Source organism: Globicephala melas, chromosome 3 (assembly GCF_963455315.2).
Source record: "Globicephala melas chromosome 3, mGloMel1.2, whole genome shotgun sequence".
NCBI lineage: Eukaryota > Metazoa > Chordata > Mammalia > Artiodactyla > Delphinidae > Globicephala > Globicephala melas.
In genome coordinates, this window is record NC_083316.1 from 160616890 (window position 1) to 160644664 (window position 27775).

At 58.1% G+C, this 27775-nt stretch overlaps 3 protein-coding genes across 6 annotated transcripts; all 3 read left to right on the forward strand.

The window, feature by feature from the left end:
- Positions 1–247: 247 nt before the first annotated feature.
- Positions 248–7969, forward strand: NDUFA13 (NADH:ubiquinone oxidoreductase subunit A13). Its single transcript, XM_030880000.3, has 5 exons — positions 248–388; positions 5586–5664; positions 7020–7091; positions 7488–7557; positions 7775–7969. The coding sequence occupies exons 1-5, from the start codon at positions 295–297 to the stop codon at positions 7892–7894; spliced, it is 435 nt and encodes a 144-aa protein (XP_030735860.2). The 5' UTR covers positions 248–294; the 3' UTR covers positions 7895–7969.
- A 147-nt stretch (positions 7970–8116) lies between these two features.
- Positions 8117–17185, forward strand: YJEFN3 (YjeF N-terminal domain containing 3). Of its 3 annotated transcripts, none has more exons than XM_030880002.2 (6): positions 8117–8600; positions 12589–12697; positions 14762–14872; positions 15109–15222; positions 15302–15452; positions 16929–17185. In XM_030880002.2, the coding sequence occupies exons 1-6, from the start codon at positions 8485–8487 to the stop codon at positions 17132–17134; spliced, it is 807 nt and encodes a 268-aa protein (XP_030735862.1). In that variant the 5' UTR covers positions 8117–8484; the 3' UTR covers positions 17135–17185. The 3 variants fall into 3 exon arrangements, with proteins under 3 accessions (XP_030735862.1, XP_060152936.1, XP_060152937.1); XM_060296953.1 differs by having other exon boundaries at positions 15178–15222; XM_060296954.1 differs by lacking the exon at positions 14762–14872.
- Positions 17180–26246, forward strand: CILP2 (cartilage intermediate layer protein 2). Of its 2 annotated transcripts, XM_030880404.2 has the most exons (8): positions 17180–17877; positions 18860–18958; positions 19836–20108; positions 20640–20795; positions 21868–22146; positions 22723–22831; positions 23025–23182; positions 23433–26246. In XM_030880404.2, exons 1-8 carry the CDS (start codon positions 17814–17816, stop codon positions 25766–25768), a joined length of 3474 nt encoding a protein of 1157 aa, XP_030736264.2. In that variant the 5' UTR covers positions 17180–17813; the 3' UTR covers positions 25769–26246. The 2 variants fall into 2 exon arrangements, with proteins under 2 accessions (XP_030736264.2, XP_060152935.1); XM_060296952.1 differs by lacking the exon at positions 21868–22146.
- The last annotated feature ends 1529 nt before the right edge of the window (positions 26247–27775 follow it).

The window sequence follows — 27775 nt, forward strand, 5'->3', positions numbered from 1 at the left end:
GGCGACCGGCCGGGCTGCAGGCTTTGACACCGACTAAGCCACGCCCCGTGTGGGAGAAGAGAAAATAAGGACTCTACGGCCGCAGCTGGGGCGTGCAGTCGATCCCGGGCCCAGCTATCCGAGCTCTCTCACGCACTGGGTTAGGTAGGTGCACCGGGGTAGGTAGGTGCACCAGCGCCCTAGGTTTCGCAGCCGTGTGCGAGACCGGCGCGGCAGCTTCCGCCACACTCATTATGGCGTTGACCGCCGTTGCGTAACTTCCTCCCGCGACCGGAAGTGCAGGGTCCTGTAAGTATGGCGGCGTCGAAGGTGAAGCAGGACATGCCCCCGCTGGGGGGCTACGGCCCTATCGACTACAAGCGGAACCTTCCGCGTCGGGGACTGTCGGGTCAGTGTCGCCCTGCGCCGGGGTGTCAGGGTCTGGGCCTTCTGGGTGCCTCGGCGGGGTCGGGACGCCGGGGAGTCTAGCGGGCCTCAGTTTCCCTCTCCATATGACGGGAAGCGGAGTTCCAGGATCCCCAACAGCTTCAATACTAACAATAACGACAACTGCTGCAGTTTGTCGAGCATTTACTAAGCCCTTTGCCTCCTCGGAACAGCCCAAGAGGTCGGTCCCGTTAATTATTCCCATTTTACAATTGATGAAACTGAGGTTAATTTAGCCCGCGCCGCGATCCTTCCGCCACGTTCCAGTTTCACAGGTGGGGAAACTGAGGCCCGAGAGAGGATGCGACCTCCCCACGGGGCCACCCAGAGCAAAGCTGGGGCCGAAACCCGGAATACCGAGGGAATTTAAAAGATGGTCTGAAAAAAAAAAAAGAGAAGATGTTCTGTGCAGTGGTTCCTCTCTGGTGGCCCCCAACTTCAGGCTATCCCAGAATTATGTGTTCTTAAAATTGTCCAGGGTTCTAAGTAACGTTTTAAAATTTTTTATTGGGTTTAACACAAAAAATGTAAGCGAGAAAGTAAAAGGCGCCCATGCTCTGCACCCAAGGATAACAGAGAAATACAAAAAATGTAAAACGAGTTAAGAATGAATACTTTGTTGCAAGTCATTGAACTTTACATTTAACCATGCGCATGTTGTGCAAATTATGCCTCAATTAAAAAGCAAAAAAATTCATGGGCATGGTTTCAAAAAAAAAAAAGTTATAATTCAGACAGTAGAAAAGTTACTGTCAGGTGAAAACTCAGGTCTTCTCCTGCCCCTTCTTGGCTTTTTTCTAATCCAGAACAAAGGTTGGCAAACTTTATCCGTAAAGAGCCGGCTGAATAGTTCGTGCTTTCTCTGCCAGATGGTCTTTATCCACTATTGCTGCTTTTTTTTTCAACTTTGCAAACCTAAAAGTGTTCTTAGCCCGAGGGACATACAAAAACAGGTTACAGACTAGATTTGGCACCACATGGGCACTCGACTCTAGACTCATTCCTACATTCAACAAATATAAAGCAATCTTTGAGTCTCTTCTTGACACCCAGGTCAGTGCACTTCTCGGGTGTGTGACATGAGGTCTTTTATACATGGATAGTTCTGTGACCAGGCTGCAGAAGGACCCTAGCCCTTGGGTCTCCCTGGGCTTCCCACAGTCAGCATCTCTTTCATTTTTAAGTGACAAATGTGGCCCATATCCCGGTCCTCTATCAGTTAATAATACAGCAGTGCCTCCCGTGTGCCTCAGATACCACCAGTTGGGGTTGGGTCTCCCATCACAGCCCTTGACACCAACTTTCATTGCAGCACATACAGACCCACCCCAGTCTTTCCTGGTTGCAGAGGGGTGAGGAATATAAGACCACATTCCTTTCTGGGATGTGGTCTTCATTTATGTACCTGCATTTAGTAATTGTTAAGTGCATCCGTGGTGCTGGGCTGTGTCCTCAGGAGTTCACTGTTTAGCTGAGGAGACAGACACATCACTCCATAATTTCCCATTATGGTCAGTGCCGAGGCCTAGGATAACTGGGGCTTGCTTTAGCCAGAATGGGCGAAAGGACCTCTCTGAAAAGGATTTCCCCAGGCAGAGGGAACAGTAAATGCAAAGGCCCTACAGTCTGTCTTACACCCTGCCCTTGTCCTCTGTCCTCCAGCCTTATCCACAGCTGCCCTCTCCCAATCAGTCTTGCTCTTGTCAAGGCACTGTGGCCCCAAGCCTGGCACCGACTCCCCTTTTCTCTGCGTGGCCCACTCAGTGCCAACATCCCAGAACATGCCAAGCTGGCTCAGGCCGCCTTTAATCCATGCTGCTACCGAAGTGACTGCTACCCCCACCTTTTCCCTTTATCTCTCACCCCCAGCTCTCCTCTCTCCACTCCCACCTGCACCCAGTGAGTGGCCCTTTCTTTTTTTCTGGTATCTTTAACATTTTTATTGAGATTCACATGCCATACCATACAGTTCACCCATTTCATGTGTACAGATCACCAATTTTGAGTCTATTCACAGGTATGCAACCATCGCCATGATCTAAATTTACAAAATTTTCATCACCCCAAAAAGAAATGCTCTACCCGTTAGCAGTCACTCCACATTCTCTCCCAGCCCCTGACAAGCTAGTGCTTTCTGTCTCTGTGGATTTGCCTCTCATATAAATGGCATCATTCACTCTGTGTCCTTTTTGTGTGACTTCTCAGCACGTTTTTAATGCTTATGTTGTAGTGTTTCAGTGCTTCATTCTTTTTTATGGCTGAATAATACTCTTGTATGGATGGACCACATTTTGTGTGTCCATTTACCACTTGTTGGACATTTGAGTTGTCTCCACCTTTTGGCTGTTACGAACAGTGCTGCTGTGAACATTCCTGTACAGGTTTCTGTGTGAACATATGTTTCCTTTCTCTGAGGTGGAGTGGAATTGCTGGGTCACATGGTAACTCCCTATTTAACATTGTGAGGAACTGCCAGACTATTCCTAAGTTGGCTGTACCATTTTACGTTCCCACCTGCAATGTACGGGAGTTCGAATTTCTCTGCATCTGGACAACACTAATTACTTTCCATTTAAAAAACTTTTAGCCATCCTAGTAGGTGTGAGGTGGTATCTAGTGTGGCTTTGATTTGCATTTCCCTAGGGACTAACGATGTTGAACATCTTTTCATGTGTTTATTGGCCATTTGTATAGCTTCCTTGAAGAAATTTCTGTTCAAATCCTTTATGCATTTTTAATTGGGTGGTTAGTCATTTTATTATTGAGTTTTAAGAGTTCTTTATATATTTTGGATACCATTCCCTTATCAGGTATATGATCTGCAAATACTTTCTTCCAGTCTGTGGGTTGTCTTTTCAGCTCATTGATGGTGTCATTTGCAGCACAAAAGTTTTAAATTTCAACGAAGTCCAGTTCTGTTTTTTCTTTTGTCACTTGTGCTTCTGGTGTCATATCTAAGAAACCATTGCCTTATCCAGGGTCACAGAGAATGACTTCTCTGTTTTCTAAGAGTTTTATGTTTTAGCTCTTAGTACATTGAGGTCTTTGATCCATGTTGAGTTAATTTTTGTGTATGGAGGGAGGAAGGAGCACACTTCTTTTGCATGTAGCTATCCAGTGGTCCAATTTGCTGAAAAGACTGTTCTGTCCCCATTGAATTATCTTGGCACCCTCGTCCAAAATCAATTGACCATAAATGTGAGGGTTTATTTCTGGACTCTCAGCTCTGTTCCATCAATGTACATGTCTATCCTTATGCCAGGGCACACTGTCTTGTACACACAGCTGCGTGATAAGTTTGAAGAGTCCTCCAACCTTGTTCTTCTTTTTCAGAATTGTTTCAGCTATTCTGGTCCCTTGCATTTCCATATGAATTTCACGATCTGCTTGTCAATTTCTGTGGGGTGCGGGGGGGGGGGGGGAAGGTTGGGATTCTGATGGGGACTGTTGAATCTGTAGCTCAGTTTGGAGAGTGCTGCCATCTGAACAATGTTAAGTTCTGATCCATGAACACAGGATGCGTTTCTATTCATTCAGGTCTTCTTTACACGTGGCCCGCACCCCCTTCTGGGCATGCCCCTCGTTGGCCTCTCCCACCAGACTGGCAGCTCTGGAGGCACAGACACCCCCTGAAGGCCTGGGGCCTCGGCCTCACCACTGTCAATGAGGAATAGATGAGTTAGAGCTGCATCATCTTAAAGGCCACCTTACCTTAGTCTTGGAATTTATCTTACAGATGGGCCCACACATGGGTGCCCAATGTTGAGGGCAAGAGGTCCTCACAAAGACAGTCTCTCAGTCTTTTCCCTGGGGCTGGGTCGGAAGAAGCAGCCCCGGGCCTCTCTGCAGCTGTTGCAAATAACGGGCAGCTCTGATGAAACACTCCCACCCAATGGAAAGAACGTTGAGTGCCCAACACAGGTGGTCAGCCATTGTGGGAGAGCCACGAGTGCACTACGGACCGGTCCTGGGCACTCGGCCCTCTCAGGAGAGGTCCTACTTCTGAGCACAGGAACCAGGGTGCCCTCGCTACCTTGTCCCCCATAACATGGAAGTGCCTTACCGTGAGCTCATGTTTTTAACAGGTTGAACTAAAGGGATTAAAAAATTGAGCCAGTTTTTCATTTATCTCTGGGTCCAACAGAGGTGCCAGAGGAGCCTTGTGCTGGAGACGAGCTGAAGAAGAAAGAGCCCCCACTTTGTCCCCCCACGAGTCCCAGGAAGTGGCTTTACCCACCATTTGCCGGTCCTTTACTGGGTGTTAAATGGAGCTCGGTCTGGCTGAGCTTGTCAGTTCATCCCAGCAACCACGAGTTCTGTCCAGAGGAGAGACTGAGGCTTGAAAGATGAGGTGGTGCAGGACAAGCCAGCCCCAGCCAGGCCCCAAGCGTCCAGACCTCCCTGAAGACCCCAGCAGGCCCACGGCCTGTCAGTCAGAATTACAGCACAGGTGCCCACGGGTTCTCAGTAAATATTCATTTCAGCCTCTGTCTCCTGGGGTCCCGGGAAGGGGATCCACCCTACTGGGACGGGAGGAAGCAGCACCTGGGAGCCCAGGGGGTGGCTGGGCAGCCCCTGCAGGGCACTGCCTGCCTCCAGCAGCCCCATCCAGCCCCCTGTGGGTAGCACACAGGGAGGTGGCCCAGGCAGCCGGGACCTCCGTGGAGCTGGGACCCAGCATGGACACCATCCTTCCCCACGGGGACCAGCTGGCTGAAGGGAACCAAACGACCTTCTAGTCAGTGGCGGGGCCAGGGCCACCCAGCCATAAACGTTTAGGCCCTCAGGCCCTCTCATAGTCTCTGCCCGTCCTGTACCTTCCAGGAACCGTGGCATGGGGGCAGAGGTGTAGCAGCCTGGTGCCCCTGCCCGCAGAGTGGGTGAATGGGATAAAGAGTGGGCTGCAGCTGTGGGGGAGGGGGTGTCCAAGGGAGGGGGCCAGTGGACTTTCCACAGAGACAAAAAAAAGTAGTCTGAAAAAATAGGCATTAGAGATGGTACCGGCCATCTCTGGCAGGGGGTTCGTGAGGGCTTTTGCCTTCTCCCTCATTCATGTTACTGGACTGTTTGCACAGTGAGTGAGTTATGCTTCAGGAGAAGAAAGGACAAGGTGGCCTGTCCCACGTGCAGGTGCTGAGCAGCGCCCCCTCTCCCCACAGGCTACAGCATGTTCGCCGTTGGCATCGGGACCTTGCTGTTTGGGTATTGGAGCATGATGAAGTGGAACCGCGAACGCAGGTAGGCCCTGCGCTGGTGAGGATGGGAGGGTGGGGACGTGTGCCTGTGAACTTAGTGTACCTCGGGGCCCCTTGTCAACTCCTCAGGCCTCAGTAGGTGCAGGCCCTGACACAGCAAGTCGATTTCTGGGCTTTACCCTCAAGGAATGACTGACTAGTAAGCAAGAAGCTCGCCGCCAGATGTTTACTGGGTGCCCTTGACCTCCACCACTGGGTACCCGAGGGTCCACGTTAGCATAGCAGACGTGGAGGTGGAAGGACAGACCCGTGATGCACTCTCTTAGGGGGTTTTTGTCTTTTTGTGGGTGGTGACCGGGCAATGGTGATATAAAGGCTTAAAAAGCAGATCATGCAAGATAGTGGCCGGGCCAGCCGTACAGGGCCTGAGGGACCCAGGTCTGCAACGGCCTTGGTTGGGACTCTTGCCGCCTCTGAGCTTGCCGGACGCCCCGCCACGTGGCTTCTTCTCAGTGGCTCCCAACAAGCTAGGCCCCTCCACCCTCTCCCACTCTGTGTCCTGTGTCCTTAGCACCCACCTTGAGCTTGCTCACCCCCAGCACAGGCGGTGCTGGAGAAGGCCTAGCAAGTGGAGGGAGCTCAGCATTGTTGAGTGAACTCAGGAGCACCTGGCGGGTGCTGGACGCTAGGGCCGCCACACTGGACAGGCAAGACCAGGCCCAGTCTCCCAGAGGGACCCAGTAGTAACCACGGTGTGTGACTGTGGTGAGGGCAGCAGCCTGGAGCGGGGCTGCTACCCTGGGTCCTGGGGGATGGGGAGGGGGTGGGAGGGTTGAGGTGGGGGCTGAAGTTCACCCAGACCCTTCCTTGTGCTGCTGTGAGATTTCTGGTGATGAGGGGACAGGGCCGGAGGCCACTCCCCGGGCCACATCATTGGGCATCGCTCTCCCCACACCTCCCAGCACAGATGGGGCTGGTGGCTTGGAGATGCCAAAAAGCAGGGAGAAGAAAGGAGCTGCCCATGATGCTTGCTCCCCCACGGCTATCTTGCAGTGAAAGTGATGTGATTTTGTAAAGTCCAGAACCCCATGATGAACGTTCCCCACAGTTCACTGCAGTCATCAGGCCCGGGCTATTTTTAGGATTTAAAAAAAAGTTTTGAACTGAAAAGAAAGTGTGAAGCCAGCAGTCTTGTGGACTGACGCCGCCTGTGTCAACTGCATGCCCCCCCATCCCCCGTCTCAGGCTGTCAGTGGGCAGAGCCCACTGCCCAAGCCCTTCCCCCTTGCTTGCCTTTCCCCCAAACCCCTTTCCAGGGTAATGCATGTCCAAGGGCCTCATCATCTGCCCCCCATCCCACCATGGTCTGACCTGAGTGTTGGTTTTGGGGTTTCACAGGCGCCTGCAGATCGAGGACTTCGAGGCCCGCATTGCACTGATGCCTCTGTTGCAGGCAGAGAAGGACCGGAGGTGTGCTGCTGGGGCCAGGGTCGGGAGGTTACAGGCCTGAGTGCTGCAGCCTGCAGCGTGGGATAAGGCCAGAACACACATGGGGACCGACAGCCATGACCTTGTACGTGGCTCCAGGGGATGCCCTCGTCCTTGGAGAGGGCCCCAAACTTGATTTGCAGCAGAGACCCAAGAGAGAATGGAAGGGCTTCTGGAGGAGGGGGCATTGGGGCCGGGCAGGAGGACAGTAAGAGTCTGCCAGTGGAAGAAAGGAAAGAAGAGGGGTCAGCATGCGCAGGGTTGAAAGCTGCAGGAGGTGATGGGGAGGTGGGGCAGGGACACATTTGGCAGGTTTGTTCGGCAGGGGCCCCTCAGGGTGGTCAGGCCTGTCCCCCACCTCCCACCCTGTCCCTGCAGGGTTCTCCAGATGCTTCGGGAGAACTTGGAGGAGGAGGCGATCATCATGAAGGACGTGCCGGATTGGAAGGTGGGTCCTCAGCAGGGAGGGCGGGGGTCTAGGCCACTGCAGAAACGCAGCCTCCCACAGAAAGCCTGGGGCCGAGGGGTAGTGGGTGTCAAGTGCCAGAAGGGGAAGGCAGTTTTGGGTGTAGGCACAGTGGCTGCCAGGCCTGTTGGGGTCCCAGCAGGCTGCATGGGCCTAAGGGGTTAGCTGCACCGCCACCCATACCCTTCTGTCCCCTCAGGTAGGCGAGTCTGTGTTCCACACAACGCGCTGGGTGACCCCCATGATGGGCGAGCTCTACGGGCTGCGCACGAACGAGGAGATTCTCCGCTCCACCTATGGCTTCAGGTGGTACACGTAGGCACCTGTGCCCTTCAGACCACTGGACCCCTACTCCCTCCCTACCAGGAGAGAATAAACGCTCTGGAGACTGGCCTGCCTGTGTCCTAGGGACTGAGTGATTGGGGGTTGGGGGCTACGGGGTGTCACAGGAGGTGCAGGGACTAAGCAGAAGATGCCAATGGGATGGCCCCTGGATCACCCTTTAGCATCGGCTACCAAATATGCCTGGACTTTTTCCTACCTTTTTTGAAACCCTGCTTGTCAGCAGCCAACACCTTCAGACTGGGGGGCTTCTCCACCTGGGTACGGGGTGGGTGGGTGACCTGCATAGGAGAGCACCGGGGTGGAGAGGGGCGCAGCACAGGCGGGTCCCCGCGCTCCTAAGCCAGGATCCCATAGCAGGGGTAACCGGCCCATCGCTGCCCCTCCAGACTTTGTTTTCTTGCCAATATTCGCAACTCTGGGATTCCCGCCATCCTCTGAGGCAGCAGTGGGGTTAAGTCCACTTGCACCTACCGACCAACGGCTGTGCACAGCGCCTTCGCGGCGTCTCCTGATTGGCGGACACACGGTGGGCGGGAGGAGAGAGGACGCCCCCTCTGCCCAGGGATGCACTTAAAAGGCTGTGGTGGTGGTGGCTGCCTGCGCGCCCAGATCACCTCCGCCATGAGCAGCGCGGCTGGCCCGGACCTAGCGGAGGCACCCGAGGAGCGGTGTTTCCTCAGGTCAGCCGGGGGGAGAGGGACGGGAGGCTGGGGCATGGCTGGAAGAGGGCCTGGGGGACCAGGGGCTGTAGATCAGAGGCAAAGGCATGGCCGGGATGGGGGGGCAGGGAGAATCCCAGGCCCATCCGCATTTCACTGGAGAGACAGCCTGCAGCTGCCGACACCTCCAAAGCTGCGTTACCAGGGAAACGGCATCTGCAGCAGGCCCGCCCGTCATGAATTACTCATCAGCACCACTGGTCGCTCCCCCATTACCCACAGCCTAAGCAGGGCCCGCCTCCCCTTTCCATCTTTCCCAGGGACCCTGGAGCCCATGCCCCTTGTCTCCCATCCGGGAAGAGCTGAGCTCTTTTAGCTCCTCAAATGCTCACACCCTCCTTGATAGTGTACCTGCTACTAACCCCTTGTTCAGAGAAGAAAACTGAAGGCTGGGGAGGGAAGCCACTGGCTGAGCTAGGGCTAAAGTGAGTTTTAAATACATGGGGCCACTTGCCAGTGGGCTGATGAATTTGGGGTCTGGAGCTGGCAGCTCTGGTTGTGCCTTCCACCTTGTCCTAAGTCATCCTCTTGTGTCTTCTAAGCGCTTGTGACATGGGACCCCAAGCAGGGCTGTAGACCTCACTGTAAACCAGACCCCACAGTCCTTTGTGCGGCCACCTGCCCACTGTCCACTCAGCCCCTCTTCTCAAGGCAGATCCTGTGCAGCGACTGGCTGATGTCCAGACTCAGCGAGAGACCCAGCACATGCTAGGCAGGGGGAAGAAAGTGTTTTAGAAGCTGGAGCTGTGACTTCACCTGGTGTGGGGGATGGGGGGGCCTCAGATGCCAACTAAGGAGTGATGGGGTGCTGTGTGTTGGGTGGGAGTGGAACACGGGGAGAGGAGGCTGAGATGAGAGACATAATGGGGGGCATGTAAGGTGAGGAATTTGAATATTCTCTGAACACTGGGGACCCATAAGAAGGTTTAGGACAGGGGGTGGTGAAATCTGGTGTTCAAGTTTTCAAAGCCCCCTCGGCTTGTGTTGAGTTTGGGGGGATGTGACTGCAGTAGGCAGCCAGGTGAGCAATGATGAAGGGCTGGTGGGCAGAGTCACGAGGGTGGAGAGAAGCAGATGGAGCTGAGAAAGCAGGGAGTGTATGGCACAGGCACCCTAGCCTCAGAGCTTCATCTCTAAAAAGCCCCCTCCTGGAGCATTTTGCCCCTTCTGGGGCTGGTGGGCAAATCCCGGGACCTCACATCTCCTCTCATCTGGGGGCTGAGGTTGGGAGAAGCAAGAGGCACCCTCATAAACTGAGCACCATCCCCCAGTCCCATAACAGTTCTGCCCTATCCCCTTCCCTGCCCAGAGCAGCTGCTGCCCCTACCCTCAGGCTCCTAAGCCTGGACTGCCCTCTGCCTGTGGAGTCCCGGTTATCTCTCCAGTGACCGGTTAGGCAGGAAGATAAGGTTCCAAGTGGAGGCCAGAGGCCAAAGCTTTGGAACAGAGAAAGAAGAGGAGGAATGCATGATCCTCCCCCAGCCCTCCTGCGGGGGCAACAGAGCTGTCACAAGGTGAAGATAGAGGAATGAGCCATATTCCTCCTGCCTGCCTGCCTGCCTGTGCTGGGTCTTTGTTGCTGCTCGCGGGCTTTCTCTACTTGCGGCGAGCAGGGCTACTCTTCGTGGAGGTGTCTGGGCTTCTCATTGCGGTGGCTTCTCGTTGTGGAGCACGGGCTCTAGGCACGCGGATTTCAGTAGTTGCGGCTCGCGGGCTCTAGAGCTCAGGCTCAGTAGTGTGGCACATGGGCTTAGTTGCTCTGCGGCATGTGGGATCTTCCCAGACCAGGGCTTGAACCTGTGTCCCCTGCACTGGCAGGCGGATTCTTAACCACTGCACCACCAGGGAAGCCCTGCCACATTCTTAAAGCACCTTCGACATTCTTTCTCAGGAGCTGGGCCGGCCTGTCCTGTGGGTGCTCTTCATCTGGCCCCACCATGAGGTCTGTTTCCCCATGCGGTCCTTCAACCTCCTGCAGCTTCAGCCGCAGACAACCTGGGAGTTGAATCTGGCTCTGCTCGCTGGGGTGACAAGGCATGTCACCTTGCCCTAAGCCTCCATCTTCCCCATCTGTGTGGGACCCTGAAGTATCTTTCTGACCAAGTTTCTCAGCCTCGCTCTCTCTGCCTCTCTTCTGTCCCTTGAACCTGCCAAGTTCATTTCCACCACAGGGCCTCGGCCCTCACTGTTCTTGCCACCTAGATTACCTCCCACAGCACTCCAGGCCAGCTCCTCCAGGAAGCCCTCCCTGACTCCCCATCGCATAGCAATGTTTGCTTCCCACCTCCACCCCTCCTGCTGCCTGGCCTGGTCACACTGCACAATTGGCTAGAAGGTTGTGGTCTCCTGCTCACAGAATCAAAAAAAGGAACCTCAGGATTCATCCCAACAAACCTCTGCCCATCTGTAGGTCTCCCTCTGCTTTGCTCACACCCCATCCGTGGCTCTGGAGACAGACACCAAGGGTAGAAGGCTCAGTTTTCCAACTTGCTTCCTACATGACTCTGGGCAAACCATTTTATTTATCTGAGTTGTTATATGTTCTTCCAACTCTTCTGGGCCTGGTCCTTTTACGATAATAATAATAATGATAATATCCTAATAACAATTATTATTATTATCACTATACTCTAGGGTGTGCTGAGCTGGGGGCAAGTGCAGTTCCCCAGCTGGAAGGGGTCCTGGCTATGGGAAGCTGGCATCAGGCTATAGACCCTGCCCAGCTGCTCCAGCCCCTGATTCTGGAGTGAAGAACGTCTTCCAGTCCTCAATGCCAGCCAGCTCTTCCTCTCTGTAGCCACCAAGCCCAGACCAAGGCCAGCCTGGGCCCTGCTCTTAGAAGGGCCCAACACTTGGTTTAATGCTCTGCCATCACCATCTTAAAACTCTTAATAATTATTGATCAAGGGGGCCCACATTTGCATTTTGCACTGGACGTTGAAAATTAGCCTGTCCTGCCTTCTCTTTTGCAAGGCTCAGAGAGATGAGACGGACCTCAGTCACTCACTGAGCTGGGGGCTGAGCTTCACCTCAAGCACTTTGGCTCCATTTCTCTGGCCACAATTATTGAATTTTATCACTGTCCCTGAAAGAGGAATCACCAATGAGTCTCATAGCTGCAGGCGCCACAGCCACCTCCCCATGTGAGCCATCAAACTCTGCTGCCTTGGACTTCCCTGGTGGCACAGTGGTTAAGAATCCGCCTGCCAATGCAGGGGACACGGGTTCTTGCCCTGGTCCGGGAAGATGCCACATGCCGCGGGGCAACTAAGCCCATGCGCCACAACTACTGAAGCCCCCGCGCCTAGAGCCCGTGCTAGGCAACAAGAGAAGCCACCATAATGAGAAGGCTGCACGTCGCAATGAAGAGTAGCCCCTGCTCGCCGCAACTAGAGAAAGCCCGCGCGCAGCAACGAACACCCAACGTGGCCAAAAAAACAAAGCAAAACAAAACAAAACTCTGCTGCCTTTAAAACCCTCCTCCCCGCAGGCACCCCCAGTCCAGTTGACCTCCAGTGTCCTAGAATCCTTTCAGTGGTTTTCACTGCCTGAAATCCACGCGTCACCCCCAACAACTAAGTCCTTCATGCTCTATTCCCCCCTCTGGGTTCCTCTTGCCTTGGGGGCTGGGGGCATCTGGGTGAGGCTCTATATCCCATGCTTTGGGGCAATAGAACAACATGCACGGCCATGCACTTCTTCTACCACCAGAGGGCTCCCGCGCCTCAGGCTTGTGCTCAAAACTCCCGCAGCCTTCCAGGCTTCAGTTCAACGGTGTGCACGATGGATGAGGAAACTGAGGGTCTTCGGCTCTGGGCACGGGGTGGGGGTGGCATCCGGGCCTGGCTCAGAGCATTGGTGGCACATTTCTGGCTCCAGCTGAGTCTCTGTCTCTAAGTCTTTCCGTCTCTCTGTGTCTCTGAGCATTTCTCCCCACTCTGACCCCCAGCACAGCCGAGGCAGCTGCCCTGGAGCGGGAGTTGCTGGAAGATTATCGCTTCGGGCGGCAGCAGCTGGTGGAGTGGTGCGGCCATGCTAGTGCCGTGGCTGTGACCAAGGTACCCGACCCCTGATCCTCAACCTTGACCCCAGCCAGATGGCCAGCCCACCAGAGTGGAGGCCTAGCTGCATGACCCCCATGGCCAGGAAGGTCATTTCTGCCCTCAAGAAGCCCCTCTTTGCTTGGGGCCACCCCAGCCCATCACTCAGATGGGGAAACTGAGGTCCAAAGAAGATCATCACTGGCCCAGGCCAGTGTGTTAATGAGCGTCAGGACAGAGATGGGGGTCCCCACAGATGTGGAGGCAACCACAGAGATGGGTCTGGGGCCCTTGACTGCCTGCCTCTGCCACCTCCTGGGTCTTGAGCAGAGGGGACGTCAGTTCCTGAAGTCTGAGCACCCGCAAACAACTCCCAGCCACAGGTGGGGGAACTGAGGCCCAGAGGTGGGGAGGGGTCTGCACAGGGCCCTGGGGGGTTGGAAGTAAAGCTATGTTTGGCTCTGGAGCAAACCCCCAGGCCTCAAGGTGCCTGCAAGAGATGCAAGAATAATAGCAATGACGATACTACTGTCCAGTGTTTCGTGTCATGTTGCCAAACCACGCTGGGCCTCAGTTTCCTCCTCTGAAAAAGGGTAATAAACTGACACCAATTAATAAACACAAATGCCTTAAGAAAGTGCCTGATTGAGTCAGGGCTCCAGCAGGTAACCCTTTTCCTCTTCCTCCCCTTCTTCCTCCTCTTCTTATTACCACTGTGTACTTTTTTTTTTTTTTGCGGTACGCGGGCCTCTCACTGTTGAGACCTCTCCCGTTGCGGAGCACAGGCTCAGCGGCCATGGCTCACGGGCCCAGCCGCTCCACGGCACGTGGGATCTTCCCGGACCGGGGCACGAACCCGTGTCCCCTGCATCGGCAGGCGGACTCTCGACCACTGCGCCACCAGGGAAGCCCACCACTGTATACTTTTTAAAAAACTTAATAATATCTTTCTTTATGGGGCCTCAATTGTCTTTTAACTTAAATGTTGCTAGTTCCAAGTGAAACAGATCCTGAGTGAGATGCTCAGAGGAAAAGAGAACAATGAAAATCAAAGCCACAAAAGCAAACCCAGTGTAGTAAACTCATGCCTGGCCGTTGATGACCAACCGTCCAGTTTTTGCGCTGAAAGCTCTGTGTTTGTCCAGAGGCCCCTTGGTCCTAGCCAGCTGCATGTTATCACTCTCCCCGACTTGGTTGTGGGTCTGGGGCTCTGGGCATGGCGTGGTGGGGTCATAGGTAGGACCAGGTTGGGTCAGGACCTTGCTGAGGCCCTGGGGAGGAGACTCAAAAAGGAACTAACTTTCCCTCTGTGTGGTTGGAGGTTAGAGTAGAGTTGGGCCCCCTGGAGCCACCCTGGGCCTGGTAGAGACCCCACAAGCATGTCGGAGCCATTGTTACTCCCATTCGATAGAGGCTGGGGAAGGAGAGTGAGCTGAGGCCAAGCAGAGAGTCAGGGTAGGGCTGAGACTCTTCTGCGTTAAAGAGAGGGAGATACACAGAGACAGAGAGGAGAGTCTGAGAGATATAGAGATGGAGAGAAAGAGAGACACAGAGGCAAAGACAGAAATGAGAGAAACAGATGAGGAGAGACACGTAGAGAGTCTGAGAGATACAGAGAGAAAGACAGGGAGGTGAAGACAGAGGCCAACAGAGAGGGACAGACGGAGAGAGACAGGGTATGGCGCGTTGGAAAAATACCCCCCTCCCCTACTCCCTCCAGCTTTGGGGCCTCCGGGAGGGACGGAGGCCTGGAAACATGAGCAGTGGGAGGGGCAGCCACTGCGGTGGAAAAAGGTGGAAGAATGTCTGCAACTCAGGCCGAGAATAAACAAACCGCACTCTGGGCTCGGGTGGTGGCAGGAGGCACGTTTTTCTGCTTGGGCTTGGCAGAGCCTGAGGCAAGGACTCTGGGTCTCCAACAAGGAAACTGAGGCCCCCAGAGGCCCCAGCCCCTCTCCTCCCGTCCTGTCCTCTTGCCTCCAGGGCCGAGCCCTATCCCATCCTCTACTCCAGGCCTCAGTTTCCCCACTGGAGTAAGAAGTTCCGAACGCCATGCCTTTGCCTTTGCTGTGCCCCTGCCAGGTGTTCCCTTTGCCTGCCCACTCCCGGAAGCAGAGGACGGTGCTAGTCGTGTGCGGCCCGGAGCAGAATGGGGCAGTGGGGCTGGTCTGTGCCCGGCACCTGCGGGTGTTTGTGAGTAGCAAGAATTTCCTTGGCCTCTCAGGGTCACGCTCCCAACCCATCCTTGAAAAAAAATTGCTTCCTCCTCTTATTAGTGTCCCAGGGGGAGGATGAGGCATGTCAGGTTACAGAATATGCCCAGTGCTTGTGCCAGGCAGTGTCTGCTGCCTGGTACCCAGATCTGGGGACAGAGGCCCAGTGGGGAGCCTGGGAGGGCCCCAGTGCTGACCCCTTCCCGCTCCCCACAGGAGTACGAACCAACCATCTTCTACCCCACACGCTCACTGGACCCGCTGCACCGGGACCTGACTACCCAGTGTGAGAAGATGGACATCCCCTTCCTGTCCTATCTGCCCACGGAGGTCAGCTCGGGTGGCAACTGAGGGGGTTGGTGGGGGACAGTGCCCCAAGATTGCCCCCTGACCCTGCCTGCCCTCCCAGGTCCAGCTCATCAACAACGCCTACAGACTGGTGGTGGACGCCGTGCTGGGCCCCGGTGTGGAGCCGGGCAAGGTCGGGGGCCCCTGCATGCGTGCGCTGGCCACGCTCAAGCTACTGTCCATCCCCCTCGTGAGCCTGGACATTCCCTCAGGCATGTCAGGTGGAGTGGGGGGCATGAGGACCTGGAGGGCTTGGGTGGAGGCCCCTGTACCCTGGCTTCTGGTGGTCCCAGCCTGTCTGCCCACTCTGAGCCTCAGTTTCCCCAGCGTGGATGGATCCTGCACTCTGGGTGAGGCTGAGGGTCATGTCCATCCCTCGGATGGGGAGTACCCAGGCTGGTGCCCGTGTGACCCTGGGTCCCCTCCCCCCTACACCCAGCACAGTGTGCCCGCTGCCCACCCTGGCCCAGTCACCCGGGGCAGACGTGAGCTCACTCGGCAAAGGCCCCGCTCATCCTGGCCACCGCCCCAGGCCTGTTGGAGCCATTAGGCAATGGGCAGAACGGAACAAACAGCTGCTGGCCAGCCAGACCCTCCATGGGGGTGGCCAGACTCAGGGGGACATCACCCGGCTTACAAGACCCCAGGGTCATACCAGCAGGATGCCACAGAGCTGGGGGTGGTGTCTAAGGGAGGAGGTGGTCTGGGGGGACAGGCTGCAAGCTCTTGTCTGAACAGATAGCCTTGGACAGAGAGGGTCTCCCTGTTAGGTCAGAAGGGCTTATTAGTGGCCCCTAGTCTGAGGGTGGAGGCTCATTTGAGGGATGGCAGAGGCTACAACCCAATGAGGGAGGGGGTCAGGGTCCTGCCAAGTCAAAAGGCAAGATCTAGTCTGAAGGTGAAGGCAGGGATGTCAGGTCAGAGGGAAGAGTCTCTAGTCAGAGGGAGGAGGCTGGCTGCTCAAGTTGGGAGGGGCGGGGGGCACATCTTGTCAGAGGCAAGAACCTGGGGCAAAGAGACAGGTCTGATGGGGTAGGCTTGCCTGAGGATGGTGGCAAGTCTGTCCCCTGAGTAGAGAGTGGGGATCTGGGAGGAGGCTGGGAGGTCTGGGTGGAAAGAGACTTTAGTTTAAGTAGGGGAGCTCAGGATTGATAGGCAGGGAGGTATAGAGATGGCAGACGCATAGGTCTGATTGGGAAAGGGCAGCAGGTATAAATGAGGTCGTCTGAAGGCAGAAGCTCTGGTCAGAGGAGGAGGGAAACATCTCCGGGGAGTGGGGAGAAACTGGCCTGAGGACAGAGGCTCAGTTTTGTTTTTTTTTTTTTTTTTGTGGTACGCGGGCCTCTCACTGTTGTGGCCTCTCCCGTTGCGGAGCACAGGTTCCGGACGCGCAGGCTCAGCGGCCATGGCTCACGGGCCCAGCCGCTCCGCGGCATGTGGGATCTTCCCAGACCGGGGCACGAACCTGTGTCCCCTGCATCGGCAGGCGGACTCTCAACCACTGTGCCACCAGGGAAGCCCCCAGAGGCTCAGTTTTATGGGAGGCAGGTCTGACCAAACTCATGGGTCAGAGCAGAGGCTGTGTCTGATGGGGAAGGGGAAGTGGGTGATGGGGCGGCAGGTCTCTTGTCTGACAGCCTGCACCCTTCCCAGCTCCTGATCCCCGCCTCCCATCCTTCCTCCCTCAGGCTGGGACCCAGAGACCGGCGGCGACGCCGAGGACGGGCTACGACCCGACGTGCTCGTATCGCTGGCGGCGCCCAAGCAATGCGCCGGCCGCTTCTCCGGGCGCCACCACTTCGTGGCCGGCAGGTTCGTGCCCGACGACGTGCGCCGAAAGTTCGCTCTGCGCCTGCCGGGGTACACGGGCACCGACTGCATCGCGGCGCTTTGACAGCCACCCGTGCCCACGCGGCTTGGGCCCGCGCCAATAAACACACGTACCACCGCCACCTCGCCTGGGCCTCCTCTGTGCGCGGGGTCTGGCGCGGGGGTGGGGAAGCTCAGGGAGGAACTTCCCACCGGTCCCCTGGTGGCCCCAAGGCGGGAGGGATGGAGGGCAGACATAAATGGACTTCTTGCTGGCCTCGGAGAAAACTGGAGCCAGAAGAGTGGAGGGTAGATTCAAGGTGGGATTTCCAGGCTGCTCAGGGTGGCCTAAAGCCAATAGAATCGAAGTTAGACCCGATGGAGGGTTTCTAGCCGCCTAAAGGGCGGCTTAAACATTGAAGGTTCGGACAGCTTCAGGCTCGATTCCAGGAGGCACTTCCCGACGTGGAGAACAGAGGGTGGGCTAAGGAGGGGACTTCCAGCCGGCGCCGAGGGGACGCAGGCCAGCCCGAGGGCGGAGGTACAGCCAGACGCACCGAGGGGGGCGACCCAAAGAGGTTGTCTGCGCACCGAAGTCACCTCAGGCCCGGGAGCGTTGCTTGGACGGGGAGTGGCCTGGACGGGGCGTGGCTTGCGGTCGCGTCCCTCCCCCATCCACAGCCCCAGCGGCCGCCAGACCCGCGGGAGTCCGACCCGAGTGCACAGCGGAGCTGGGACCCTCCCTCCGACTTTCGGACCTGGCCATGGCGTCACTGCAGATACTGCTCTGCCTCTGTGTCGCCGCCGCGCACCTGGCGGGGACCCGAGGTGAGGCGCCCCCAGACCCCAGACCAGCCCCCTAGGCGCCGGACGTCTGACAGAGGGCGTGGCAAGCAGCCGGAGCCTGGAGACAGAACCAAGGGACCCACTTGCTTCCCCAGGCCTGCATTCCCTTTGCCAGCCTCGGGGGTGGAGTGAGGGGGCAACGAAGAGATGGAGCTCTGGGACCACCTGGGGCAGGAGGGGATCTCGTCCACTGTCTTCCCTCCTCCAAGGGACGATAGGGGCACCGGGAGTGTGGCTATGAACTTCAGGCTCCTCTGGATTCTCAGGACTGCAGGGTACCCATCTCAGCCACAGCATTTGGACCCTGAATCATCCAGTCTTGGTCACACTATGAAGGGGCCAGAGCTGTCCCCTCTCACCTAACTCCTTCCCTCTTCCACACACACACACAGCACTCAGAAAAGAAATTCCCATCTCTGGAACACTCAGTGGAGTGGGGAACTGGGCCCATTTCTCAGATGGGGAGACTGAGACTCCAAGAGGGAAGGGACTTGTCTGAAGTCACTGCCCAGCCCAGTTATCTCAGACAACTCGCGGCTGGAGAAGCCAGGCTAGATTCCAAGGACTTCCCACTGGCAGCTTGGGCCCCAAGTGCAGGGATGAAAGGTAGACTGAGGGAGGGACTTCCAGTCAGCAAATGGATGAAAGAAAATTCAGATCAATATGACAGCAGGGAGGGGCACAGCCAACTGAACTGATGGCCACTGAGCACAGTGGGAGAACTGGGTCTGGGAAGCAGAGTGGACACAGACTTCCCCAGCCTAAGGGGCTGTGTCAGAGTGAGGGACGGGGCTGTGGGAGACTGGGGGTGGGGAGGTCATGGGGAGGCTTCCTGGAGGAGGGGGTGCTGCAATTCTCCCCTGGATTCCGGCTTCTCCCCTGTGAAATGGGGATGATCGTGGCAGCACTTTGCATACCAGGAGTTCACAGAAGTCCTTCCTCCTACCCCTCACCCCTTTGACAGGCACCACCACCCCTGAGGAGCCCATGGTGACTGCGTGGGGCCTTGAAGGTTCATTGCTGCACCCTGGCCAGCCCTCACCAGCCCTGGAGGACTGGGAAGGTGAGCCAGCTTGGGTCTGAGTCCTCGTTCTGCTGTGGACTCTGTGTGAGCTCTGGCTGGTAGGGTCTTGTGAGGAGGGGATACAAGCTGGGTGAAGAGCCCAGGACTGTCCTGGTCCCTGGGCATGGCAGCCCCTGGAAGTGGTGCCCCAAGAGGTCTAAGTTTTAGGAGCAGGGAGATGAGAGCCCAGGCTGTTTGTCCAGGAGGAAACCAGGGTGGGGTGGGGCGGGGCAGTGAGACAACAAGCTCAGTTCAGTCAGGGAAACAGGAGTTCTGGAACCCAAGTCTCTAGCTTCCCAGCTAGGAAGGTTCTATTTGACTTGCTCTTGAATGAGGAAAGGAGTGAGCGCCCCTTGGGGGGTTGATGGAAACAGAAGCTAGCCTGTGAGAGGCCAGGCCCTTCCCACCTCTGGCTTCTGTGAAAGGGAGGGTTGCCTGATAGGTTCAGTGGGCAGCGAACAAGGTCCCAGCTGGCACTGATGCGAGGCTGCCAGGCAGTGGAACAGCTGGTCTCAGGCCTGGCTCCTCGTGCTGCCTTTATATCTCCTTACACCTCAAGGGTTCTGAATTCTGAGAGTGGGGGCTGGTGAGACAGTGGCAAGATCTCAGCGTGCACTCATGGGCCAGCTCAGATACTGAGCGGCAGAACTAGGGCCGGGGCAAGCGCAATCCAACCTCCCCTGATCCTTCTACAGCTCCTTCTGCCCTCGAGGGCTCTGGATCTGGGCAGGCTGGGCTTGCCCATGTACTTTTGTAGGGAGGGGGACCTGGCTTAAACACGCAGGTGGGGGTGGGCGGGCCGCAGCCCAGGCTCCTGCCTGAACTGATGGGGCCCGACCGGCTAAGGCCCGGGTCCCAGCGCGTGCGGTGCCCGCAGAGGCCAGCGAGTGGACGTCCTGGTTCAACGTCGACCACCCGGGAGGCGACGGTGACTTCGAGAGCTTGGCTGCGATCCGCTTCTATTACGGGCCGGCGCGCGTGTGCCCGCGGCCGCTGGCGCTGGAGGCGCGCACCACAGACTGGGCCCTGCCGTCAGACGTCGGCGAGCGCGTACACTTGAACCCCACGCGAGGTTTCTGGTGCCTCAACCGCGAGCAGCCCCGAGGCCGCCGCTGCTCCAACTACCACGTGCGCTTCCGCTGCCCGCATGGTGAGGGCGGGGCTAAGGGAGCGGCGGGGATTGGCCATAGGTGGATGAGGCCTGAAAGGATGGTGTCTTGTTGGGGGGGGGAGGGGGAGGGTGCAGGGCGTGGCTAGGAAGAGGCGGGGTCTTTTAGGAGCAAGGCCGCAGGAGAGGGCCGGAGCGGATAGGAGAGGAGCTTTGGAAGGGAGGGGCTAAGAATGGCCGGGGCCCAGGTCGGGGTCAGGAAGGGGCCCCTAGGAACATAGCTCCCTCTCACTGCCCTCTTTTGCTCATCTAGAACTAGGGCCGTTCTGTGGAAGTGTGTTTTGAGCCCCAGATGTGGGTGAGACGCAGGGAGAACAGCAGGGCTTATCTTGGCGGGGGCGGGAAGGTACCTCAACTGCACATTCGACTGGTGCGCCTGGGGGAGCACCGATTGAGGCAGTGGGCAGGACTTCTCTCTGACTCGGATGCACGTGACGAGAGCACCCTCCAGTCCCACACTGTCAACAGAGTTCCAGGTTCCATCTGACGCCCCCATCCCTGCCCTCTCCCCAGAGGCCACGTGGGGTGCGTGGGGCCCGTGGGGTCCTTGTTCGGGGAGCTGCGGGCCAGGCCGTCGCTTGCGCCGCCGCCGCTGCCCAAGCCCTGCTGCGGATGCGTGTCCTGGGCGTACCCTGGAGGCGCAGAATTGTGTGAGGCCTACATGTCCAGGTAGGAGGGGCGGGGCCTGGAGGAGATAGTTGGGTTAGAGGCGGGGCCTGGGTGTAGGGGCGGGGCCAGTTGAGGGAAGTACCTAGAGGGGCTAGTTGGGGTGGAGCCTGATGGGGCGGTGCCTGGAGGGAGGAGGCGGAGCCTGAGTGTAGGGGCGGAGCCTGGACGACCAGAACTTGGACCACTTGGAGACGCTTTTCCTTCCCTTCCGGGCCCCCGAAGAGCATTGGTAAATGTGTACATCTGGACGGGTGGACGCCATGGGGGTCGTGTCCAGTCATGGGCAGATCTGAGGGGGCACTTCCTCTGTGTGCCTGTTGGAGTGTGCGGATGTCCTGGTGGACGTGGATACACACAGAAGCTGGCTCACACACTCGTGGTGCACACACGCATGGCATTCGCAGGCCACGCCCGTCCCCCACGCCCACGTGGACATGCGCTCACACCCTGGCAGACATGATGCCCAGGCCCTCCCTGGTCCAGACACCAGGCCAGCCAGGAGGCGACTGGAAATTCCAATCAGGCCTGGTCTCCACAAACATGGTCTGGAGACTGCCCCAGCAGAGCATGCAGCAGGGTGGGGGAGCACAGTAGCCAATGGGGTGGTGGGATTCCCCACCCTACTCTGCTTGGCTCTGCCTTCTCCGTGCCTCTGCCCTGAAGTTTCCAGTGGAATTTTCCATTTTATGGAGAAACCACAGGATTGTGTCAGGAGGGAGATGTTCTGGGCCCAAGACCCATCCCCTCGCTGGGCCCCCAGCCCCTGCCTGAACATTTTCTCTCATGCTAGAAGGAGCCTCTCTGCCTTGTAAGAGTCACCTATCCTGTCCTCTCCTCCAGGGCATCTCCTTCACACCAGGATCCCAGGTCCCTCCCCTTGGCCCAGCCCTGACCACTGAGCCCCATGTCCTTCACACCAAGGGCTGCTGCAAGCAGGTCCATGATGAGGACTCTCTGAGGGGAACAAGGTGGGGAGGGTGTCTGGGTACCTTTGCTGAGTGACTGATAGAGAGGATAGCCCTCCCCAGGAAGGGGTCAAGAGTCTTCTCTGCCTCCTGTGCCCACCCCCCAGGGTGTGGTCCCAACACCTGTGGGTGCACTGACCACATCCTTCTGGGCTCGGTGGTCACCCCATCTGGGTGTCCGCTGCCAGGAGCCAGGGTCTCCTTGCGAGACTGGCCTGGCACCATGGCTACTAGCCATGCCCACGGAACCTTCTGGGTGCCTGGAGTCTGTGCCAGCAGCCGAGCCAATGTCAGTGCCCGAATGGATGGCTTCTCTGCAGGCATGGCCCAGGCCCAGGCCAACAGCTCCATCTCTGCTGTGGTCAGTGTTGTCCTTAATAAGTTGGGTAAGTGCCTCATGGTAAGAGGGATGAGGGGGCTGAGGAACTGGGGAGGAAATTCTGGGTGACGCCAAGCACTTGGGATGATGTGATGTACAGTGAGGCCAATGGAGCAAGAAATAAGATGTAACGGTCATTGGAGAAGATGTGAGGTGAGAGGTGGAGTTGCAAAGGGAAGCATTAAGATTAAGCATGGGCTTCCCTGCGTGGTGCAGTGGTTGAGAGTCCGCCTGCCGATGCAGGGGACACGGGTTCGTGCCTCGGTCCAGGAAGATCCCACATGCCGCGGAGCGGCTAGGCCCGTGAGCCATGGCCGCTGAGCCTGCGCGTCCGGAGCCTGTGCTCCGCAGCGGGAGAGGCCACAGCAGTGAGAGGCCTACGTACCACAAAAAAAAAAAAGCATTAAGGGCACAGTCTCCAGCAGATGTGAGGTGAACCTGAGTGGGGGGAGGGTCATTAGAAAAGGCCCAAGTGAAACAGGGCATCACTGTAAGGGAAAGGATGGGGCCCTGCTCTTGGGAAGGGTCTTTGGGAGAAGCTGGGGTGGGGCAGGGCCCTGACCTTTGCTGCCTCTGCCCCCAGAGAAGCCCTATCTGGTGAAGCACCCTGAGTCCCGAGTTCGAGAGGCTGGCCAGAATGTGACCTTCTGCTGCAAAGCCTTGGGCACCCCCATGCCCAAGAAATACTCCTGGTGAGTGCCTTGCCCCATGCTCAAGGGTCTCGCGCCCAGCTTTGGGGTTGGAATGGGCTTCCCATGATATGTGGTGCCTCAGAGACCCAGAGGAAGCTGCTCTGCAACCTCCCTGTGCTCCATGTGGGGCGGGACAGATGCAGCCCCTCCCCCGTGCCAAGGGCATTCATGGTGCTGCTCACCCGCCACCCAGGTTCCACAACGGGACCCTGCTGGACAGGCGAACGCACAGGTACGGGACCCACCTGGAGCTGCATGGGCTTCACCCAGACCAGGCAGGCACCTATCACTGCAAAGCGTGGAATGATGCCGGGGCCGTGCGATCGGGCACTGCCCAACTCACCGTGCTTGGTGAGCGTCCTCAGCAACCCTACCCACAACCCTGAGCGAGCCCTGACACCAAACTGAGCCCCAATCCCAGCTAAAACGCAACTTCAAATGGAACCCCGACTTCAGACTGATCTCTGACCTTGCTCAGTCAGATCCCAGGCTCCCACTGAGCCCCCGGGTTGAGCCTCTGATCCCAATCTAGGCCCCCAACCTTGGCCTCCATGGAGTTCCCCCCCCCTTACCCTGATCTGGCTGATTTCTTGCTCCACAGCCCCAGGCCAGCCAGCCTGTGACCCCCAGCCCCGAGAACACCTGATCAAGCTTCCAGACGACTGTGGTCAGCCAGGCAGCGGCCCCATCTACCTGGACGTAGGCCTTTGCCCTGACACCCCCTGCCCCAGCCCTGCAGGCTCGAGGCCCCGATGTGGGGACGCAGGCTCCCGCTGCTGCTCGGTGCACCGGCTGGAGAGCAGGAAGATCCACTGCTCTGGCTACATCCTCCCAGTCAAGATAGTGGCTGAATGTGGCTGCCGGAAATGTCTGCCCCCTCGGGGGCTGATCCGGGGACGTGTGGTGGCCGCTGAGTCTAGGGAGCCCTTGCGCTTTGCTCGGATCCTCCTGGGCCGGGAGCCCATTGGCTTCACATCCTACCAGGGTGACTTCACCATTGAGGTGGCACCTTCCACTCAGCGGCTGGTGATTACTTTCGTGGACCCCAGTGGCCAGTTCGTGGACACTGTCAGGGTCCTGCCTTTTGACCCTCGAGGTGCGGGCGTGTACCATGAGGTCAAGGCCATGCGCAAGAAAGCCCCTGTCATCTTAGATGCCAGCCAGAGCAACACGATATCCCTCGGGGAGCTGGAGGACGAAGCCCCCTTAGGCGAGCTGGTCATCCCTCCGAGAGCCTTCCGCAGAGCTGATGGTGAACCCTACACAGGGGCTGTGGAGGCCCGGGTGACATTTGTTGACCCCCGAAATGTCACCTCGGCGGCTGCCGCCCCCAGTGACCTGCGATTTGTGGACAGTGACGGGGAGTTGGCTCCACTGCGCACCTACGGCATGTTCTCGGTGGACCTCCGTGCTGCCGGCTCCGCAGAGCAGCTGCAGACCGGGCCGGTGGCCGTGCGTGTGGCCGCCAGCCAGATCCGAATGGCCGGCCACGTGGAGGCCCTGAAGCTGTGGTCGCTGAACCCTGACACGGGCCTGTGGGAAGAGGAGAGCGGCTTCCAGCGTGAGAGGTCGGCGGCCTCACGGGTCCGCCGGGAGGAGCGGGTCTTCCTGGTGGGCAACGTGGAGATCCGGGAGCGGCGTCTGTTCAACCTGGACGTGCCTGAGCGCCGCCGCTGCTTGGTGAAGGTGCGCGCCTACGCCAACGACAAGTTCAACCCCAACGAGCAGGTGGAGGGCGTGGTGGTCACGCTGGTCAACCTGGAGCCTGCCCCCGGCTTCTCGGCCAACCCCCGCGCCTGGGGCCGCTTCGACAGCGCCGTCACTGGTCCCAACGGGGCCTGCCTCCCCGCCTTCTGCGATGCTGACCGGCCAGACGCCTACACCGCCCTGGTCACGGCCACCCTGGGCGGGGAGGAGCTGGAGCCCGCCCCATCCCGGCCCCGCCCACTCCCGGCCACCGTGGGCGTGGCCCAGCCCTACCTAGACAAGCTGGGTTACCGCCGCACCGACCACGATGACCCCTCCCTCAAACGCAATGGCTTCCGCATCAACCTCGCCAAACCCAGGTCCGGCGACCCCGCCGAGGCCAACGGCCCCGTGTACCCGTGGCGCAACCTGCGGGAGTGTCAGGAGGCCCCGGTGACCGCCAGCCACTTCCGCTTTGCTCGCGTGGAGATGGAAAAATACGAGTATAACGTGGTCCCCTTCCGCGAGGGCGTGCCGGCCTCCTGGACTGGAGATCTCCTGGCCTGGTGGCCCAACCCGCAGGAGTTCAGAGCCTGCTTCCTCAAGGTGAAGATCCAGGGTCCCCAGGAATACATGGTCCGCTCCCACAATTCGGGGGGCAGCCACCCTCGGACCCGGGGCCAGCTCTACGGTCTGCGGGATGACCGGAGTGTCCGAGACCCCCAGCGCCCTAGCACATCTGCCGCCTGCGTGGAGTTCAAGTGCAGCGGGATGCTGTTCGACCAGCGTCAGGTGGACAGGACACTGGTGACCATCATGCCCCAGGGCAGCTGCCGGCGCGTGGCGGTCAACGGACTCCTGCAGGATTACTTGACCCGGCACCCCCCTGTTGCACCCGCTGATGACCTGGCTGTCTTCTCCATGCTGGCCCCGCTGGACCCTCTGGGTCACAACTATGGTGTCTATACAGTCACTGACCAGAGCCCAAGGCTGGCCAAGGAGATTGCCATCGGCCGCTGCTTCGATGGCTCCTCTGATGGCTTCTCCAGGGAGATGAAGGCCGATGCTGGCACAGCCGTCACCTTTCAGTGCCAGGAGACACCAGAGGGCCGGCCGAGCCTCTTCCAGAGGCTGCTGGAGTCCCCATCGGCAGCTCTTGGTGACATCCGCAGGGAGATGGGCGAGGTGGGCCGGGCACAGGCACGAGCCTCAGGTCCCCTCCGCACCCGCCGTGGCAGGGTCCAGCAGTGACCCTGGGCCCCAGCTTCGCTCCTCTGCCCTGCTCCAGACTCCTCTGTCCTTGGCAAGTCTCTTCAGGTTTCTGGGCACTTCCTCCCCAGCCCAGAATTCAGTCAGGTCCGATGGTGCAAATGCAGGCAGATAATTGTTGCTGTGTGACGTGAAATGGAGTTTGTCCTGACTGTGGGAGCCAGCATCCTGGGATGATGGTCGGGGCTGGTGACCGGCTGAGGCCCAGAGGGGATCATTCCCAGCTCACATGCCAGCTCTGATTTCATTTCATATTTTGACCCGGATTTCAGATAATCCTCCCTTTCAGATTTCTGTGCTGAGCTGGATGCTTTTTTGGGTCCTCTACCCTGAGTTTTGTTCTTGGGGTTATTTATTGAATAAATAATAACAGGTGTGAGTGTGGGGTCCGGACGTGGCCCATTGAAGGTCTGGGGAAGAGGCTTCTTGGCTCTGGGACTGAGGAGCACAATTCTCATACGTTTGGTGCTTGGAGATTCCCCAGGGGGTCGGGGCAGGGATTCAATTAAAGATGCTTCATTTCCAACTCCTGGTGTCAATCTTGGGGAGAGAAGGATGGAGGCTGGGGCTGCTGGATCCAGGTGCACCTTGGCAGGCAGAAACAGGCCTGAAGCACATACGGACATGGGTGTGCAAGCGGCTTGCAGGTCCCCGTGCGGCCCTGGACACTCCTCAGGCAGGCACGTGGGCCCCAACCGATGCCCACAGAAGTGTATCTGCGACATGTGTGTGCAGAGCTGACTCATAAGCAGCCCAGGCTTGTGCAGCCCTGACTGCAAAACACAGTAGTTGCTGCTGCCCTGGCCTTATCCTCCTTGCCTGGCTGTGGTCAGTGGCTCCTATCTGGCCACATGCCCAGGGGCTACAGTGGGCAGGGAGGGGCCCTGGCAGGGCCGTTTGCCCCAGGAGGCAGGAACTGAGGCTTCCCTGGACTTCTTCCACCGGGACCACAGCTGCCCTGCCCTGGGTCACACCCGGCTGAGGCCTGGCCATGCCTTGACCACGTGGTGATTTGGCTGCCCAAGGCCATGGTCCTGAGCCATCACCGGGACTCTCAGTCTGGAGGTGCAGCACCATCGCTTGCGCGCTGTGTGCGCGCGGCCAGGCAAGTTGTCCTGACGCCCCATGGGACAGGCGCTGTTCCGATCACACACACCCTTTCCAGACAGAGAAACTGAGGTCCCAAAAAGGAGAGGCAAAGGGCTGCTTGGGCCCCAGAGTGGATCCCGGCAGGAGCGGGGGGCTCCCTGGATGGCCCAGCAGTCCCCTCAAGGACGCGCGTGAGACTCCCTTGGCCTGTAGACGTTGGTCCCTGGAAGGCATCAATGTGGCGTTTCTGGGGGCCTGGAATGGGGAGCATTGTGCCTGGCTGATTGCCCCCAGAAAGGGTGGCGGCAGGCAGTTGGAGTGCGGGGTATTATTCCCTTATTCTAGGGCCTGCTCAGGCCTTCTGCACACCCACCCACTTACCCACTCAACTGCCCACTTCCCCTCTACCACCCACCCACCCGCTCGCCCACCTGTCCACCCCTGCCCCTCCAGTCCCTCTTACCATCTGCCTGTCTAGCATGTAGAGGTGTCACGTCTGTGCCAACAATGGGGGCCCGAAGAGGGCCTGGCCTTGGCGGGAAGAGAGGTTCACGCACACCCCGACACACCTGTGGAGTCAGTGCTCAGCCTACGTGGCCCGCTGGCTCTTGTCCATCTGGAGAACTCTCCATCGGACAACCCCCAGCCTCTCCAGCCCTCACTCACACTTTTGCTCAGCCCATGCCTTTCATGGGAACATCTTTCCCTGCCCAGGGGCCAGACTTAGGGGCCTGGAGGGTCTGGGAGAATCTGGCAAACCCGAGGGTATCAGCCCCAGTCTCTGAGGGTGGGCCCCAGGGCTGTGCTTGGAGACAAGGTTTGGAGGCCCCGGTGCCAGCATCCCAGCCTCTCCTTGGATAGGCTGTGATGGACAAGAGAGGGGAGATGCTTTGAGGCCCC